The sequence below is a fragment of the Miscanthus floridulus genome, chromosome 14 (genome assembly GCF_019320115.1).
Source record: "Miscanthus floridulus cultivar M001 chromosome 14, ASM1932011v1, whole genome shotgun sequence".
Classification (NCBI taxonomy): domain Eukaryota; kingdom Viridiplantae; phylum Streptophyta; class Magnoliopsida; order Poales; family Poaceae; genus Miscanthus; species Miscanthus floridulus.
Genome location: NC_089593.1, coordinates 2688660 through 2707031, shown reverse-complemented (window position 1 = coordinate 2707031; position 18372 = coordinate 2688660). Strand labels below are relative to the sequence as shown.

The following is an 18372-nucleotide window of genomic DNA, read 5'->3' as shown; positions in this document are numbered from 1 at the left end:
GTAGGCCACGGCCATGATCATCTTCTTCCGGCCGAAGCACTGGACCGTGCCGACCGTCGGGCGTTGGAGCACCGTAGCCATGATTGCGGGGATTGTAGCGGCGGCGACGGCGCGCTAGGCCTGCGATGGCTCGGGGAGGTGGCGGCGGATTAGGGGGAGCGGAAGGAGGGGAACGCTTTTGTAGCTTTGATTAGACGCGTTAGGGTTTTGTGTGATCGCTGCCTCTCGGAGAATGACATGTGGGGCCGAGGGGTTTAGTTTATGGTTCCTGGGCCTGAGTAGTTCTTGGGGGCCCATTTTATGGTGAGAAGTTGTTGGGCTGGGCCAACTGGTGACTCGTGAGGCCCAAGTGTTTGTTGTGATAAAAGGCCACGGGGGAAGGGCGAAGAAGCTAGGGTTTCGGCCCTCACGAACACTACTTGATCTTATCCGAGCGCGCCGTCCTGCGGCGCCGCTGCGGCCGGAGTCGCCTCCCCGTGGCCGTGTTGCCCCCGCCGACCTGCAAGGGTTAGTGGGTTGGTGGCGCGGTTCGTCGGGAAGAGGCGACGCTGGCACCCGCGGTTGCTGCCGGCGACGAGCGATGACGACTACCCGCGGTCGGAGCGCGCGCGATGATGGCCGCGCGGGTTCACCCCAAAACACAAAACAATTCGTGATGTTCTGCTTTCCTTTGAGGTCACTTTTTGAAAATTAGAAGTATTTTTTATTAATTTTTTTTGAATGGCCTCTGTTTTCTGTTTGTGCTTAATCGTTTTATTAGTGGGGTCTGATTCAATATCACCTTCCTTTCATTGACAAAGTGATTTGGTTCCAGAGTGATTAACGAAGAATTGTGTGACGGGCTACCTACTTCTTTTAGGCAGTTCTGTACCATGTTATTGCGCGTGCCCTTGGATCCTTGTTCGCAATGAGTGAATATTATTTTCTTGTTACCTTGCTGGGTTCTGAATATGAGGGCTATTAATAAGATGGTGGATGTTAAGCTACGGTTTGCATAAAGATTTTACTGATGTAAACATCTGCATATCATTAAATTTGTCTGTATCAGTATCAGCAGTTATTGTACTTGCTTAATAAGATTAGCTTCTACTATCTGTTGCAATCATCTGCACATCTGAAATTAATTCATACTGTTGGATTGATAGTCATCCTCATGGTTAAACATTTAGAATGCACTTGTGGCCATGTGTATCGCGAATTTGCTCAATGTATGATGTTTGGCTGCCTTTGCTCATATTAGGTGCTACACTGCCAACCAATCAACTAAGGTATCTGTTAGCTAGCGTAGAAAAGCAGCTAATGGCTTTTTATTGGTAAGGCTATTAGCTAATCTATTAGTTTGGTCCTGTTTGGATTCTCCATCCAATTGTTAGGGGTATTTAGGGTACTTAGCTAACCTTTAATTAGCTAGGTAGTTCATTTTGAGCTATTAGTTATGGATCTAAACAGGCCCTATAGGAACTCGGCCTTGCTTGACAAGTTGACATGATTATGCATGTTTTGTGGTCATGAGGATCATATGATAAACCAACTTTGGTCCAGTGTTAATTTAGCGGCTGGCATTAATATGGTATTGAGCTCCATCCTCAATTTTGGATTAGCGAGGTTGAAGTTTTGGGTACAGTGTAGAGCTTATGTTTGGGACTTTACGTCTACCCCAATGGCAATTGCATAGTGCCTGTGGGATGAACAGGTCCCTGAGATGTACTACCATATTATTCACTGTGAGCTGATATTATGTTTTCTGCTAATAATTAAGGATAAGGATTGGAAATTTTCATACATAGTTTTATGTGCCATGATTCAATCTGTACTGATCATTCGCTTGCTGCAGTTTTTGTGATTCTTAAGATGGAACACAAAATTGCTTATTTAACCACCTTTGCTTCTAACTTGTCCATTAGGCTTTAAGTTTAACCTGACATGTCATATATTTGGGACTTTTAAGTTGCCCCTATGGCTTTTATGCTGTGCCTGTGGGATAAACACGTCCCAATATTTACTCCATTTTTTTCACTTTGTCAGCTAGTAGCCATACATGTTTAGCTGATCATTAAGAATGGGAAATGTACATCCTCCATACTATCCTGGTTACATATGTTCTGTTTACCTGCTTGAACACAGCTTGTTTGAAGTGTCATGTGTTTTGGAGTAATACGCTGCCCTGATGACAACAACAGTGCCTGTGGGGTGAGCAGGTCCCAATGTTTACCACCATTTGGCTCACTTAGTTCTGCTATCCATACATTATTAGCTGATCATTTGTGAAATGGAGAAGTTAACAAATTTATTATTAAATTTATTATGCTAGGTTGTCAGATACTCAGATGCATATTCTTTTGTTTAAACTTTGTTGAACGATTGGATCATAATTTGTCCTGCAACTTGCAAGTAATGTGATCTATTTTTTATTTGTAGCCTTCTGTTTTCCCAGTTTTGTACCTTGAAAATGTGATTTCATGGTGGCTGATTTGTGCCCTTGTGATTTTCGCCTTATAGCCTGGTATTTTTGGTATTGTCCTATGGGTCAACAGCAAGCCTGTGCTTGGCTTAAAGCTACAAAGAGGATAATATGTTGAACTTATTTGCCTTGGTAATGTTTTAGGCTTACAGGTCCACTTGCTGCTACTGTGATTCTGATGCTAATTGACTTGATGGCTCCCAATGAAGCAGAAAGATGTTGCTGCCTTGCAGAATGAAGTTGGAGTTAAATACATGGAATGTATATTTGGTATTGTTGTCCTGGAGCTGCAAAATTTAGAAGCTGTCCACAAACTGTTATTGTTTCTCTGGGTGATGGCGCCTGCTGTATTTCTAATTCTGACTGATGCCTACTGCCCAAGTGCAGATTCAGTGTGATAGTGGGGGCATCTCCGTTCGCGTGCCCTTAAACCCGGCTTGATCCGCTTATTTTTTCATCCGTAACAGTGTTTTTCTCTCACAAATTCCTTCAGCATTCCTCTAAACCATCCAGATTCCTCCAGAATTCAGACAAGCGAACAGGTATGTTAACATGTTCACTGTAAACAAATAGCTTGCTGAAATGAGTTAGGATGTGTGCTGCTATCTGTTAGTAGGCCCCGTTCGGCTTGCTGAAACTTGGCTGAAAACACTGTTCTGGCTAAAATGTTGTGAGAGAAAAATACTGTTCCGGCTAAAAAAATAAGCCGAATAAACCGGATTTAAGATAAGCCGAACGTTTACGTGTGAACGAAGCGATTTTCATGATTGTCAAAGCTAATTAAAGCTAGCAAGAACGAAGGGGTTTTATATATTTATATGCTGTGCGTGAAGCCTTAACCAACATGCTCCTTTAATTTTCCCCTCTTGGAACTTGGAATGAACTGTGTTACTTCTTCCAGATTATTATGAAGCCCAAACTTGTGAATGCAATATCATGTTTCATCAATAGGAAACATGTGTCGACAGTCAACTTCAAAGTCTTCAACTCGTCCCGTCGTCCACTGCACTGCTCGGTCGAACACGGGCCACACGGCCTTGTGCTTTGCCATAGTACTCGCTTGAAGATTGCGGCAACCGGCAGTATACGCTTCAACTGGACCAACAAATCCTAAGGTACAAACCTTTCCTAAAGTACAAACCTTTCCTAAAGATAGCCTGAACATTGCAGTCTATCTATTTTGTGCAACCGAGAAAACCTGAGAGCCTGTGTCAGTGAAATGTTGCGTTAGATTAGATTAGCCAACAGAGACAAGATAGACAAACCCCTTTCTGTTTATTTTCCTCTGTCAGATCTTGAAGATCTACTTGCTGGCAGCAATTGGAATAGATAGGTTCACACAGTCGTTTTGGCATAATAATTCTTACATGGTACAAATTCATAAACGAAATTGCTTGGCATATTCCTGTACTAATGCCATTTGTTAATGTCAACGGGTTGAAACATGGGGAAGATGTTAATTATCAATTAATCTCTGGAACCTAATAGCTTGAGAAAACAAACATAAAACAATAGTCTTTCCGAGTTCCGACATAGAGAAGATTGAGGAAGCTTGTGTGAACCTCACTGAAGATTATCAAATTACACAAACTTCATCTGGTGGTTCAACTTTCACGCGTTAAAACAAGGAAATGGATGATTAATCAAGAAAGGGACTTATGCATAGTTGAACTACCTATTACCTATATAAGATTCCGAAAGTACAAACACCAGAACCTATATCCATTTTAGTTGAGAAAAAAAAACATTTGGTGCATAGGTACATAATAAGTTTACGTTGCTAATAACTACTATCAGCACAGGCTAGCCAAAGTTTAACAGTAGTAACCTGTGCTATCAAACACATCAATATTTGAACTCACAATTACATCAGAATTCATGAACATCAAAGAAATAGACGTTTGAACTAGATACAGCTACACAGGAGTACTTTTTTTTAAAAAAAAAACTTTCCAACAAGCCTCGCATGAGTACAAATGAATAAGGCGTTTGAACACAACCATGTATGCAATATTTTTATTCAAGCAAACATATTTTTCCTAGTAATCACACAACCATACAAGCTGAGTCGTTATTACTACTTCCTCTGTCCCCAGCAAATTGTTATTACTATTATTACTACTACCAGATAATTGAGTCGCAGGTGAGGCTCATCGTCGTGTCGTCCTTCGTCCCTTGTCCATAGCGAGGAGCAAGAAACAGAGGCTGCCCGCCGCCTGCAAAAGGAGGAAAGCAGATATCTTGTACATGTCGCTGATTGCGGCCGCCAGCGGTGGAGCCAAGGGGGGCAGCCCCCTCCCCCATCACAACAAATTTTTACCACTGTGGCGTCGTGCGTTCCATTGTTTGAAGCCACGGTGTCGATGATGCAGAAGCACACTAGACACATGGAAATACTCACCATTGTCTCATCATTGGTCCCTGTCTCTTACAAAATTTGAGTAGCGTCCTGTTACTGATAGACCTCTACAATTACACGAAAGAAGGCATATTTTTCTTTGGTAACCTAGGATATGAGTGAGGACACATGCCCCGCTCCTTGTGTACTCGATCCGTCCCTGATCACCCACCCCGCAACTATAAATCTCGTTCCCACATTCCTACTACCATAAAATCTCATTTACAATCAGACAATCAAGTAGTAATTGTTTAGCTTTCGGTTAGGCATATCATTTATTCACCATCTAAAATTACAAAAAAAAAATGTTTTTCTGCTATATGATCGAGTATTACTCTTTCATGGGATTTCTGTTATAATAATAATGAATACGATTTTGACTCTGGCAAATGGTTTTTTTTTCTTGAATGTCACGAATTTATTTCACCATGCACAAGTGGTAAATGGTTGATTTTTCACACATTAAACCAACAGAACATTTGAGACCCCATCAAATAAAAAGGGAATATCAAATAGACTAATCACATGTATACACATAAATCCATCGAGTCTGTTCGTTTCTCAACCTCGTTTTATTGGTGGGTTCAGATTCTACATCTCGTTCATCATTGACAAAGCGATTTGGTTCTGAGTAGAATTTCTGCCGTTGCTGCCTATTGCACCTTCTACTTTTGCTCGTTTTAGTTGGTTCTATTAGCAGCATATGTGGATCTACCAATATGGCCAGGTATAGCCATACCTGCCCGGCGACGCCACCGCTCATCACCACCTCGCGTCAGGTGCCCTGCCACCGACCGATGCTATCACTAAGCAGTGATGATTTGATGACCGAGTGGAAATCATGAGTCATAGTACTCGCGTATACTCTTTCTATCCCTTTTTATATGTTCTCACTTCCTAAAAAATCAAACATACTTAACTTTGACTAAATATATAAAGTAAAACATTAATATTTATAGTACGTAATCAGTATCATTAGATAGATCGTTGAATCTATTTATATAATAAATTATAAGGAGATATAAACGTTGCTAATATTTTTCTACGAACTTAATCTAGCATAGGTTGCATGCTCTGCTCTGCTCTGCTCTGCTAGGTTTGATGCCCATGAATCCTATGTTCTTGTTACCTGACTGAGTTCTGTACCGTGAGGGCTATTATTAAGATTGTGGTTTTGCGATGTAAACATGTGCATACCATATGCTGCGATCCTCTGTAATTCTGAAATTGAAACATATTGTTGCATCGGTAGTTATCTAATTGGTTAAACATTTAGAATGCACTTGCGGACATGTGTTTTGGCTCATATTAGTTGCTATATACACTACCAACCAACTAAAGCAGTTCGGCCTTGCTTGACAAGTTGACATGATTGTGTGTTTTGGGATCATGAGGATGAGATGATATACCACCTTTGGTCATTGTTCATTCAGCACACTGCTGGCATTAATATGGTATTGAGCTGCATTCTCAATTTTGGATTAGCAAGGTGCAAGCTTCGGGTATAGCTTAGAACTTATGTTTGGTACTTTAAGTCTGCCCTAATGGAAAATTGCATAGTGCCTGTGGGATGAACAGGTCTGTGACATATTTACTACCATATTATTCCCTTTGTAAGATGGAAAATTTTCATACATGGCTTTATGTTCGATGATTCCCTCTCTACTGATCATTCACTTGCCATTGTAATCGTAATTCTTAAGATGGAACACAATTGCTTATTTAACCACCGTTGCTTCCAGTTTGTCTATTAGGTTCAGTTTAACCTGACATATCATATCATTTATATTTGGGACTTTTAAGTTGCCCATATGGCTTTTGTGCTGTGCCTGTAGGATGAACAGGTCCCAACATTTACTCCATTTTTTCACTTTGTCAGCTAATAGCCATAAACGTTTAGCTGGTCATTAAGAATGGGAAATGTACACTATCCCGAATCCATACTATGTTATATATGTTCTGCTCGCCTGCTTGAACACAGCTTGTTTGAGGTATCACGTGTTTGGGTGTGCCCTGATGGCAACAACAGTGCCTGTAGAATGAGCAGGCCCCAATGAGGCAGTGTTTACCACCATTTGGCTCACTTTGTTGTTAGTATCCTATGGGTTATTTGTCGCCTTCTGTTCTCCCGGTTCTGTATCTTGAATGTGATTTAATGGTGGCTGTTTTTTTTTCCTTGTGCTTTTGTTCAAGAGGAGTCGGGGAGGTGAATCGCCTCTCAAGCCCAGTGTTTTTGGTGATTCTCCTATGCTTCAACAGCAAGCTTGTGCTTGTCTTAAAGCTACAAGGAGGATAATATGCTGAACTTATTCTCCTTGGGCCCTTGGTAATGATATAGGTTTACAGAAATTTACTGGCAGGTCCACTTGCTGTTGCTATGATTCATAAGCTAATTGACTTGATGGCTCCTTAATGAAGCCGAAAGATGTTGCTGCCTTGCAGAATCAAGTTTGAGTTGTCCTGGCGCTGCAAAATTTAGAAGCTGTCCACAAATTCTCTTTATTTCTCTGAGAGATGCATGGCTGCTGTATTTCTTACTCTGGAGTATTGACTGACACTGACGCCTACTGGTAGAGTGGAGATTCAGTGTGATAGTGGGTTCATTCTGCTGCTATGTTAACATGTTCAATGTAAATAAAATTGCGTGCTGAAATGAGTTGTTAAACATGTGTGACCTTTTCAAGACCGTGTGTCTTCGACATAATATTATTCCTCAGTTAGGATGTGTGTTGCTATCCGTTTACATGTGAAGAAATCGATTTCCATGATTGTCAAAGCTAATTAAAGCTAGTGAGAACGAAGGGCCTTTCCATGTTTATGCTGTGTGCTTTGTCTGAAACAAGTAGGTGACGCCTGAACGAACATGCTCCTCTTCCCCTCTCGGAACTTGGAATGAACTTGGTGTATTGGCTTGTAGCATGATGAGTTGATGACATGTGTGACTTCTTCTAGATTTATGAAGCCCAAACTCGTGAATACAATATCATATTTCAATGGGAAACATGTATCGACAGTCAACTTCAACTCGTCCCGGCGTCCACTGCACTGCTCAGTCGCACACGTTAGTACTTGCTTGGAGCAACATTAGTTAATCGTGTGATCGAAAAATTCAGCGAAAAATTCTGAATGTTCACTGTAAGTTATATCTTCATCTTTATATATATGTTGGGAAGCATTCAACTAAAGCGCTGTGATATTACTTGAGATCGATCATGGGTGTTTTGTGACCAGGAAGTGAATCAGGGTGTTTTTGTGGCCAGGAAGTGAATCACCTCTTAGTCCAGTGTTTCATTCAGCAAGCATCTGATCTGATCAATCTGGTTTCCGCCCTCCGTAAGCTACCTGATAAGGATTGGTGATTCAGAACAGTATCCCCTCCATCAAGCGCAAAGGTTCCTGATGCAACCATGTACTCACAGGCAACTTCTCAAATGAACGTCGCATGGCACTTGATTCAGTCATAACAAGCAAACTCTCAAATAAAAGAAGCGAACATGCTTTGGTTAACATTGGCCTCCTCTATCCTGGATTTCTTCACAACACAGAGTGAAATGATGGCTCTCCAGCATATATGCCCGCAGCAAGATGGCAATTGAGGCTGAATAAGCTAAAGGCAAAACAAAATCTGCTACGTGCCAGAAGAATGTTGGTTTCATCCCACAATGTTCAGAAACAGCAAAACTATCGTCACTCTTCCATGATTACATTTAACATATACCATACAAAACAACATGCCTTTGACTTGACAGTATACGCTTCAACTAGACCAACAAATCCTAACGTAGAAACCTTTCCTAAAGATAACCTGAATATTACAGTCTATCTATTTTGTGCAACTGAGAAAACCTGAGAGCCTGTGTCAGTGAAATGCGTTACATTAGATTAGCCAACAGAGACAAGATTCACACACCCCTTTCTGTTTATTTTCCTCTGTCAGATCTTGAAAATCTACTAGATCTATGAACCTTCAGCTTAATTGTTGGCACCTTTCTAGACAATGCTTGCCAGATCATCTGGACTGCATCATCCTTCTGGGATGGATACTGATACTCAAAATGTTTATCCACCTCTTTGAGCCTATTCCACATCTTTGTCCACTGTTGCTTGCTTACACCACTGAGCAGTCGCATCAGGTAACCTTTTTTAACAGCATCAGACGAACGGACAAAAATAGAGAATTTTGAATAATCCAACACATCCTCATAAGGTAGCTCAATGTTGTCACTGATGATAACAGGGACACAGTGGCTCACTATCGCATCAAACAGGCGATTGGAAGAAGGGGTGTCCCGGGCAATGTTTAGGCAAAATTTTGATGAGTGCATTCCTTGGCTGGCTTTGCTGGCCCCATGATCCTGGACACTTCCAAAGGAAAAGTAAACATCCTTTTCATCTTTGAGCATATAATATAGCTCCTGTCGAATGCTCCCTCCCTGGGTATGGATGATGCAACATATTAAATTACGAAACGCCAATTGTCACTAAACGACAGATCACTTAACATTGTAGCACGACAATTCTTAAATAAGAAAATAACAACTAGCTGACAACAATTGGAATAGGTTCACACAGTCGTTTTTGGCACAATAGTTTGGTTTACATAATCCATACATGGTATAAATTCGTAAACAAAATTGGTTGGTATATTCCTGTACTAATACCATTTGTTAATGGCAACAAGTTGAAACATGGGGAGGATGCTAATAATCAATTCATCTCTAGAACTTAATAGCTTGAGAAAACAAACATAAACCAGGAGTCTTTCCGACAAAGATAGAAGATTGAGAAAGCCTGTGTAAACCTCAGTGAGGATTATCATATTACACAAACTTCATCCAGAGGTTTAAGCATTAAAACAAGGTGATGGATGTAGATTAATCAAGAAAGGGCCTAATGCGTAGTCTAACCACCTATATAAGATTCTGAAAGAACAAACGCCAGAACATATATCTATTTTATTTCAGAAAAACATTTAGTGCACGTTTACGTTACAAGTAATTACCATCAGCACAGTCTAGCCAAAATTGTGGCGCTTTCTAACAGTAGTAACCTGTGCTATCAAAACACAACAACATTTGAACTCACAATTACATCAGGATTCTGAACTTCAAAGAAATAGAATAATTATGTACTAACTCTGATGAAAAAAAATCCAAGGCTTGTGTAGATTTATCAGTCCCTTTTAGCAGTCATGATCCCTACATCATTGTAGTCATAAACTAATTTCGCCAAACTCCAAATTATGCTACTCTTACTGTATAGCTTGCCAGTCTCATTTATATTTGACAAGTTTTGCCACAAAAAAGGAGTCTTGATCACAAAAGACAATTTTTTATGGTACTAGACTACTTATCCTAGTAGAACGCTTGATGCTTGACAGTTTCATATTGATCACAAAAGACATTTCCCCTAGTATAGTGTTCAATGCTTGATTGTTTCATCACAATGATTAATTCATAGAACCATCTAACAGAATGTTCAATGCTTGACAGCTTCACAATGATGAACTCATAGAACCAACTAGTAGAATGTTCAATGCTTCACAGCTTCATAATGACTAACTCACAGAACCAACAAAATTAATCGCCAAATTGCAGCAACCACAATTACCTCCTTCATGTAAATTGCTCCCCGGAAGTATAACAGGGTCACATCCGGTAGCTCGACGAAGCCCGCATCCGGCCAAATCGCAGGGTGCCCCTGGATCGAGAACACGGCGTCGGACTCATCCATCGTCTCCTTGATGCGCTGTGTGACCTCGTTGTCATGGAGCGGCCCCTGGGCGAGCGCAGTCCTGTCAAGCTGCGCGTCGGGTGTCATCCCGTACAGCGGGAGGACGCGCGCCATCAGCAGCGCCACCCTCCTCGTGTGGTATGCCCCGATGACGCCGACCACGCGAAGGCCGCGGTCCTTGAGGAATGCGATGGCATCAAGAAGGTCGCGCAGTCTCCTCTTCTCCTTCTCGGGAGGTCCCCACGACCACACCAGCGGCGCCTCTTAGATGAGGTGCCCGGTGAAATCCGGCAAAGGGGCGGCGGCGGCGTTCTTCGCATAGAACCACAATGCGTGCCACCCCTTGTTAGATCTGGAGAGCTAGTAGGGCATGTACTCCACCGCTCGGTGCCCCCGAAGGTGGATGCTCGCGCATCCCATCAGCACTGGCGAGTCCCTCTTCTTGTTCTTTTGCAGGGAGATGGAGAAGAAGTATCTCCACAACTCAAAGTGGGGCTCAATTCCTAGGTACCCTTCACACAGCGCGATGAAGGCCATGATGTGCTGGATCCCGTTTGGGTTCAGGTGCTGCAGCTCGATCTGGTAGTGGTGCAGCAGCCCCCAAAAGAATGGGTGGGGAGGAATCGTGAGTCTATGCTCGTGGAAGGGCGTGAAAGACACGACGTAGTCGTCGGGCGGCGCCGGCACCTCCTCATGCCCGGGCATGAGCCACTCCGCCGCGTCGGTCCTCCAACGGAGAAGGCCACACTTGACAAGGCCCTCCATGCACGCATGGGTAATGTCGGAGCAATACCACGACTCCATGGGAGACAAGTGTGGGGGAACAAAAGCTTTGATGATGGCAAAAGAGCAAGGGCGGAGGAACAAGGATTTCGCTGGCGGCGCAAGAGCGAGGGCGAAAGATTTAAAGCGCCAATGGCGGAGAAGTAGAGAAGGCGAGGCCGTAGGTTACGTGTACCGAAAGGCGAAGGGAATGGCCGCTATTTACAAGGGAAAGTGGAGCGGGAGGCGAACCGTCCACCTAGATTGGCGCACTTGCTGTTCCTCGTCACATCACCTTTCTAAGGATCGTGCACACGCCACCTCCTGACCGCTCCTCAAAGGGTGGGTCAGGCAGCGGCTCCCCCCCTCAATGGGCCGAAAACCACCATAGGTAAGAGGGGATACGGAGCTGAAAATGCTCCCATGGCCCATTAAGGCCTAGGAGTTCAAAGGTTCACAACCGCTCTAGGCACCTTTAGAGTGAGGGGTGGTTAAGGATGGGCCCGCTAGCATCCAGAACCCAGGCGCACGAGCACCATGGGCATCTTGACCCACGTTTGAGTCTTGGCTGGTGCATGGTCCATGGTTTTTCCTCGAAGAAAGGCAACAAGCCCTCGGGACCGGTTGAACGGACCCGAGAACTATATGGACTGGCCATCAGGAATCTGGAGTCGGTCACCAGCTAACCCATGCCGGACCCCCACGAATAGGAAGCCAGTGCCCCACTCGAACTGGCCCGTTAAAAGCTCACTGAGCACCATGATTCGTCCATCAAGGAAAACATGGCACGGCTTAGGCCCTCCATTTTATCGAAAAAAGCGTGAGGGAGGACGATTACAAGACGAGCTGACCCCTCGACCGGACCCCTGCAATGAGCGGGGGCTCGAGGAAAGTTGGACTCGCAAGGAGACCGGGTACACGGTCACATGTCAATGACAGATCGATCAGATCCTAGGGAGAGATTGAAATCAAGAGAAATACTTTCCGACACCCTGAGCCCCGCAGCTGCATGCTCCCGAGGAGTCCGATCACAACAGAGAGCAATCGCAACCCTACCAAGACATCCCACAGGCTGCGAAGGGAGATCAAAACCCTCAAAATCCTTCCATCTAAAAAAGCCTTCAAAAGAGTATCATATTCCTCCGTGGGCTCGGAGGCTACTGTCGGGCATCAGGATTAGGGATACCAAGAAGAAGAAAGTTGATGGCCATGAATGCTAACTCCCTCGGATGCTCAAGAACGTATCTTGGTTTCGCCCGGCCCCGAGGGTACGGGCTCTGTCTCGTTCGACCTTGAGGGCGTGGGATTCGGGTCACCCGACCTCAAGGGCGCAGGCTCCGTCTCACCTGACCCTGAGGGTGAGAGCCTCGTCACGTCTGACCCTGAGGGCGTGGGATCTACTTCGCCCGACCCCGAGGGCACAGGCTACGTCGCGCCCAACCCCAAGGACATGGGCTCCATCTCGCCTGACCCCAAGGGCACGAGCTATGATGCACCCCGACCCCGAGGACGCGGATTCTGTTTCGTTAGGTCCCTCGGGCAGAGACTTTGCTTCGCCAGACCCCTCGAAGGGGGACTCTGCCTCGCCCGACGGGGTACGTACAACCCCCAACCACTATGGGTCTTAGAGTACGGACCCTAGGTCAAACTCCTGACACCAGAAAGGGAGTAGGCGTGTCCAGACATGACTCGCGGCCACGACGGGCCATTCCTAAGGACACACGTCGCCAACAGCGTCGAGTGTGCCGACACTGTGCTACCTAATCCCCGTATGGCCTCCGGTGGGGGTGTCCATTAACCATGCCGTCCACCGTACGGGATGGAGCACCACGACTAGCTGACGACATCAGCATACAACGCCAATGATGAATAGAGTAACAACATGGAGTCGTCCCCGTCATGATCTACAGGGTCGGTGGGACCCGCATGAAGGAAATGAAGGGCGCCATGATGCCGGAAGCCTTCTTCCCCCTCGCTTCTCTCTCTCTCTCGTGTAACCTGTATCTTCCCCTTCGTCTATAAAAGGGAAAGTAGGAGCCCCCGGAAGGAGAGGCTTCTAGGAGACGATAGGAGATAACACCTAAACATCTCAGCATCAACCCCATTAGATTTTTCCACCAGAGACTTGGGATCTGCTCCCTCTCTTGCCTGTTTGTAACCCCTACTGCAAACTAGTGCCGATAACATGAGCAACAGCGAAACTGGACGTAGGGGCATTCAGCCCAAACCAGTATAAATCCATGTATCCTCCGAGCATAGCCATCCGAGTTAGACGCGCAAATCACAAAAATTACTAGCCGATGATTTGAAACACCGACAGGGATGAGTCAACGTCGTACCAAGGGAGAGCAAGAACCGGAATAGAGCAGAGCGGCGTGGAAGGCACCGGATGACCCAACCCCAGCACCCTAGACGACAAGATTATCGGCAAGCGGGGAAGAGGCGCCAGAGGGTATGGGCGGATGGAGCCGAGGACGAAGGCGGTGGCGAGGCCTAGACCACCAAAAGGGCAAGGGACATCCTGAGCAGGAGGCTGTGGCAGGCCGAAGCATGGGAGGGGGTTGCCCGCTGAGCCAGGAGGACTGTTGGCAGGGTGGTCGAGCGGGTGCACACCACCCGCACCCCTATTGCTGGGGAAGAAGGGGCGTAGGTGGCCATTCCCGTCGAGTTGGTCCTCACGACGCCAGGCGCGTAGAACGTCGATCTAGAACGTGGCGCCCAAGCCGTCGTTGTTGGCAACCCAGAGGTCATCTGGGATCTGGTCCAGGCGGCCCCAAGCGACGACGACGCGCACAGAGGAATAGTCATCCTCAAGGCAATCCGAGTCAATCTCGACGACCGTTCCAAGCTGCTGGAAGGCAGCAGGGATGCCCACCGGGTTCTAGTGCTCAGCACGAAAGCGAGTGGCTGAGACCGCAACCAGCCAGTCCGAGGACACTCGAAGGCGGTTCTTTGTCTCCTCGGAGCGCACCAGGGACAGGGAGACCCGTCCACCATCGTGAATGATGGGGGACAGATCTACCACCATGTCACGCTTGATGGCCGAGTCAAACACCAGCATCATGTGCCCATGGGAGGAGAGGAACAACCGGAAGCGTGTGTTGCTGGCCACAGAGAATAGAGCAGCCCTGATGAAAGGAGCCAGGCTCGACGTGGGCGCGTCATCGTTGATGGTGGCGTAGGTGATGCGCGAGGCGAACTCCATGTTGCTAAGAGGCATCCAGAGCAGGCCCTGATCCAGGTTCTCGCTAGGTGAGGAGGGCAGGGACGAGGCCTGTGCCGATGAGCCATCAGAGTCGGCCTCTGAGGTGGCCTACGAGATGTTGTCGTTGACTGCGCGGGCATGGGGGTTCGCCTGCACCCCAGCATCAGCTCACACAGGAGCAATCACCGTCATGGCCACTGGCTCACTAGGAGGAGGAGAGCGCCGTTCGGGGGAAGACAAGCTGACCTAGCCTGACGCTGTTGGAGAGGAGGCAGTGTGGAGCTCACGGAGCCAAGGCACCTGGCCAACGTAGCGCTGAAGGAGGGTTGAGATGTTGGGCGAAGACAGGGAGCGGTGGATGCAGGGAGTAGCGATGGGAGGGTCAAAAAGGGTGGTAGGGGCAGGGGTGGAGGCAGGAGCATCAGCGGCGGTGGGGGTGATAGGAGTAGGGAGCTATGAGGCAGGTGGGGTGGAACTGGAGGAGGCAACAAGGTTGATGGGTTCAAAAGCGGTGAGGAAACCAGGAGGGGGGTCAATGGTGGGGGACTGGGGGACCAAGGTGGGAGGCGGCGACGCGGAGCGAGAGGAATTAGGCATGCCTAGAGGGACAGGGCTCACCAGCATGTGCGGAGCAGAAGGCGGCGTCGTGGAGTCACGCGGGAGGGTCGTGTCCGCCCTGGGGGGCAGACGCTGTCGCGGCGGACGCGAGGACCTACAGTTGTGCTCCATGTGGCCGTAACCACCGCAACAGCGACACCGGCTAGGGTCACGACACTCTTTAACGTGGTGGTCGGAGGCGAGGCAGCAGAAGCAAGCGCCGGCGTGAGGACGGAAATGCGCGGTAAACTTGATGGGATGGGGGAGAGGAAGATTTAACACTGCTTCAAGGTAGGACGCCGGCCGACTGGGCTTGATGGCCTTGCTTCAAGCGGGGTTGGTCGCGCGGTTAGTTGCAGGGGCGCAATTGTCAACCGCGCCGCCTGACGTGGCGTGCCTCGGGAGGGGGAGCAAAGGGGGAAGAGAGGGAGAGGTGGGAGTGGGCAGCGTGTTAATTAGAAAGTAATGAGAATGGGTTTGCCCTGATTTAGACAAGAGTATACTTTGGTATGTTGCTATAACTCCTGTATAGTTTGAGGTTTTGTCAAATGTCGATTTGGCAATGGTACAGAGCCTTTACATTTTTTTCATTGTCCTATAAAATATCTATAAATAGGTCCTTTTATTTACAAATAAGTCTCTGAAATTTCAAAAAAAAAAACCAACGGGTGAGACATGATGACACGCAGTGGTGGAGGCGTGGAGCTTGGAACCAAAGCCATCATGGGATAATTATTAATGAACAAGGCTAACCTTTATTTTTATCAATCCAAATGGAAGCAACTAATGGAGTTTACAAAAGTTTAGGGGTAGCTGTGGCCCCTATTGGCCTTTGTGAAGCTGATGAGGCAGGAAGGATTTTATTATTTGGTGAAGGGTGTCTCTCAATTCTTTTGATCTTTTATTGTAGAGATAGAGATAGAGATAGAGATAGAGATATAGATAGAGATATAGATAAAAATACAGTAGAACATATATAGATATAGATATAGATATAATAATAATTATTATTATAGATAGATATTAAACTTGGTGAAGTTTAAACTAATAATAAGACAAGCGGCCTATATTTTGGAATGCAAAAGTGAGGCATATCGGCATTTCACATTCACGCACTGCTTGCTGCATGTTCATTACAATGGCATGGCATGCATCGGCATTTCACATTTATTTTCACACCCTGAACCAGTCTCAGTCGTATCATTGATACCCCAACTAGTCAGCCAGTGTATGTATGTAGAAATAAATATCTCTCAACTGAAATCATCTATTGTTAGCCATCGGATCTCCTATATATCTAGAGCTAGCGTACGATCTCCCCTCAGCCACCTCTGGTAGTCCTGTTCCATCCCCGGCGGCGGCGCGCGGGTGTCCCTCGAATCTCCCCGGCCGTCCGCCCTTTCTCGCTCCGATCTGCCGCGACGCACACAGCAGATGAACGGCATGGCCAACAAGAACAAGGTGGCGGCGCTGCTGCTCCTCTGCTTCCTCTTCCTGGCCGTGATCGTCTCCGCCGAGGTGTGTGTGCATGCTGCATTGGTGATCTCTCTTCCTGGCTCTCCAGTCTCTTACATTTTCTGCTTGAATTGCTCTGCCCTGCACCTATCTCGACAACTCTGAAGATCATCGATGCCAATGGGATCGACGACGACGGTGAAGAGCCAGACAAAGGCGGCGCCCACGGCCACCACAAGCACAAGGTAATATAAACTGACCAACACGACTGGATCGGATCGGATCGGAGCACATACATACACAAAAATAAGCTTTATTACGAGCACGACGACAGATCCATAAGATCCTGGAAATGATGAACGCATGCATTTGCTGTTGTGCAGGGCCACAACAAGGATGGCAAGGGAAATCTCAAGCCCTCTCGTAAGTCGTAGGCATACATATAACTCATATAGATAGATGCTTTTGTTCAGTTGTTCTTGCATTTCTTGCTGTTGTTTTGGTCAGTTTGCTGCTTCGTCTTGTTTGTGCAACAAGAACAAGTGCTGATGAATGAAGCGCAAACAATGCATTGGCATTGCGACTGTCGTTGCAGAGTGCGGCGGGGAGTGCAAGCGGCGGTGCTCCAAGACGCACCACAAGAAGCCGTGCCTCTTCTTCTGCAACAAGTGCTGCGCCAAGTGCCTGTGCGTGCCGCCGGGCACCTACGGCAACAAGGACGCCTGCCCCTGCTACAACAACTGGAAGACCAAGAAAGGAGGGCCCAAGTGCCCATGATGCATGCATGGGCCTTCCAGCCTTTCTGTTATCCACCCACCGGCCCGTGTCTTTCTTCCTGGACAACCTAGCTGTGTAGCTAGGAATAATAGCCTGTTTTTGTTTTGGTCATTTCGGGGTAGGATCAGTTATCCTCTGATTAAAAAAATATATTCAATCATCAAAAAACAAAAGAATTCAGTGTGCCCTCTCTGCGCTGTCGCGACTCGCAAGCGACAAAGCAGGTTAGAATTCGCCTAATCTTGCCAGACACGGGTTGCTTTCTACTACTGGTAGTCATTAAAAACCTGCACGCCATCAGATGGATCCATGCGTGATTGGTCGCTATACCAAGACACCGAGTATCATCATTGGATCATCAATCAGGATTACATGAGGCCAACGGTTTGACTATTGCGAATTCAAGAGCAGATGCTACACCTAAACTACCTACTATACTCCCTTGCTCCATCCCAAAAACAGTACATTTCTCGTTATTTGAAGAGTCCAATAATTTTAAATTTATTCAAACTTTGCGAAATAAAAAGTAACACTAATATTTATAGTACTGATAAGTATTATATTAGATTATTCATGAAATATATTTTTATAGAAAACCTATTTAGAACCAGACAGACCAGGCACTATCCATGAGCATACAGATTGGACACGGGAGATGCCCTTTGTCCTCCAAGTAACAACAATCATAATAGTTCTAGGTTTGGTTAGAGCCGAACTAAATTAAGTTTCATTGAGTTTATGCAAAATATTGTCAACATTTAAGACTCTAAATAACGTATTATAAAAAATATGTTTCAGAACATATTTAATTTTACTTAATATAAAAAAACTCAAATACGTATGAGCTCTGCATTTAAGAAAGAAAAGAGTTTTAGAAATTTTATAATGGTTGAAAAAAATAAGGACCATCCATCAAGAGGAATCGAACGGTGCATAAATAAGAGGTACCAATGCGAAAGTACCGAGAACAAAACAGTGGGGGAT

At 45.9% G+C, this 18372-nt stretch overlaps 2 protein-coding genes and 4 non-coding genes across 6 annotated transcripts; 5 read left to right on the top strand and 1 right to left on the bottom strand.

Annotated features, from left to right (window-relative positions):
- The first annotated feature begins 1674 nt into the window (after nt 1-1674).
- Nucleotides 1675-1772, top strand: LOC136506333 (small nucleolar RNA snoR99). Its single transcript, XR_010771543.1, has one exon. It is a non-coding gene; the product is annotated as a small nucleolar RNA snoR99 (small nucleolar RNA).
- Nucleotides 1773-1970: 198 nt separating this feature from the next.
- Nucleotides 1971-2070, top strand: LOC136506330 (small nucleolar RNA snoR99). The gene has a single exon (XR_010771540.1). It is a non-coding gene; the product is annotated as a small nucleolar RNA snoR99 (small nucleolar RNA).
- A 109-nt stretch (nt 2071-2179) lies between these two features.
- LOC136506332 (small nucleolar RNA snoR99) lies at nt 2180-2279 on the top strand. Its single transcript, XR_010771542.1, has one exon. It is a non-coding gene; the product is annotated as a small nucleolar RNA snoR99 (small nucleolar RNA).
- Nucleotides 2280-6684: 4405 nt separating this feature from the next.
- On the top strand, nt 6685-6783 carry LOC136506331 (small nucleolar RNA snoR99). The gene has a single exon (XR_010771541.1). It is a non-coding gene; the product is annotated as a small nucleolar RNA snoR99 (small nucleolar RNA).
- A 1963-nt stretch (nt 6784-8746) lies between these two features.
- LOC136505716 (uncharacterized) lies at nt 8747-11357 on the bottom strand. Its single transcript, XM_066500858.1, has 3 exons — nt 11019-11357; nt 10470-10769; nt 8747-9292 (listed from the first exon to the last, which is right to left on the bottom strand). Exons 1-3 carry the CDS (start codon nt 11355-11357, stop codon nt 8780-8782), a joined length of 1152 nt encoding a protein of 383 aa, XP_066356955.1. The 3' UTR covers nt 8747-8779.
- Nucleotides 11358-16475: 5118 nt separating this feature from the next.
- On the top strand, nt 16476-17561 carry LOC136505506 (gibberellin-regulated protein 5-like). Its single transcript, XM_066500671.1, has 4 exons — nt 16476-16674; nt 16779-16856; nt 16995-17034; nt 17207-17561. Exons 1-4 carry the CDS (start codon nt 16591-16593, stop codon nt 17386-17388), a joined length of 384 nt encoding a protein of 127 aa, XP_066356768.1. The 5' UTR covers nt 16476-16590; the 3' UTR covers nt 17389-17561.
- Nucleotides 17562-18372: the final 811 nt, after the last annotated feature.

Excerpts from the sequence above, each read along its gene's own strand:
- LOC136505506 (XM_066500671.1), top strand. The coding sequence starts at position 16,591 with ATGAACGGCATGGCCAACAAGAACAAGGTGGCGGCGCTGCTGCTCCTC. Across the intron at positions 16,675-16,778 it reads CCGTGATCGTCTCCGCCGAG|ATCATCGATGCCAATGGGAT; the intron begins GTGTGTGTGCAT and ends ACAACTCTGAAG. Across the intron at positions 16,857-16,994 it reads ACGGCCACCACAAGCACAAG|GGCCACAACAAGGATGGCAA; the intron begins GTAATATAAACT and ends GCTGTTGTGCAG.
- LOC136505716 (XM_066500858.1), bottom strand. The coding sequence starts at position 11,357 with ATGGAGGGCCTTGTCAAGTGTGGCCTTCTCCGTTGGAGGACCGACGCG. Across the intron at positions 10,770-11,018 it reads ACAAGAAGAGGGACTCGCCA|GACCGCGGCCTTCGCGTGGT; the intron begins GTGCTGATGGGA and ends GCATTCCTCAAG. Across the intron at positions 9,293-10,469 it reads GAGCAATTTACATGAAGGAG|GGAGGGAGCATTCGACAGGA; the intron begins GTAATTGTGGTT and ends ATCCATACCCAG.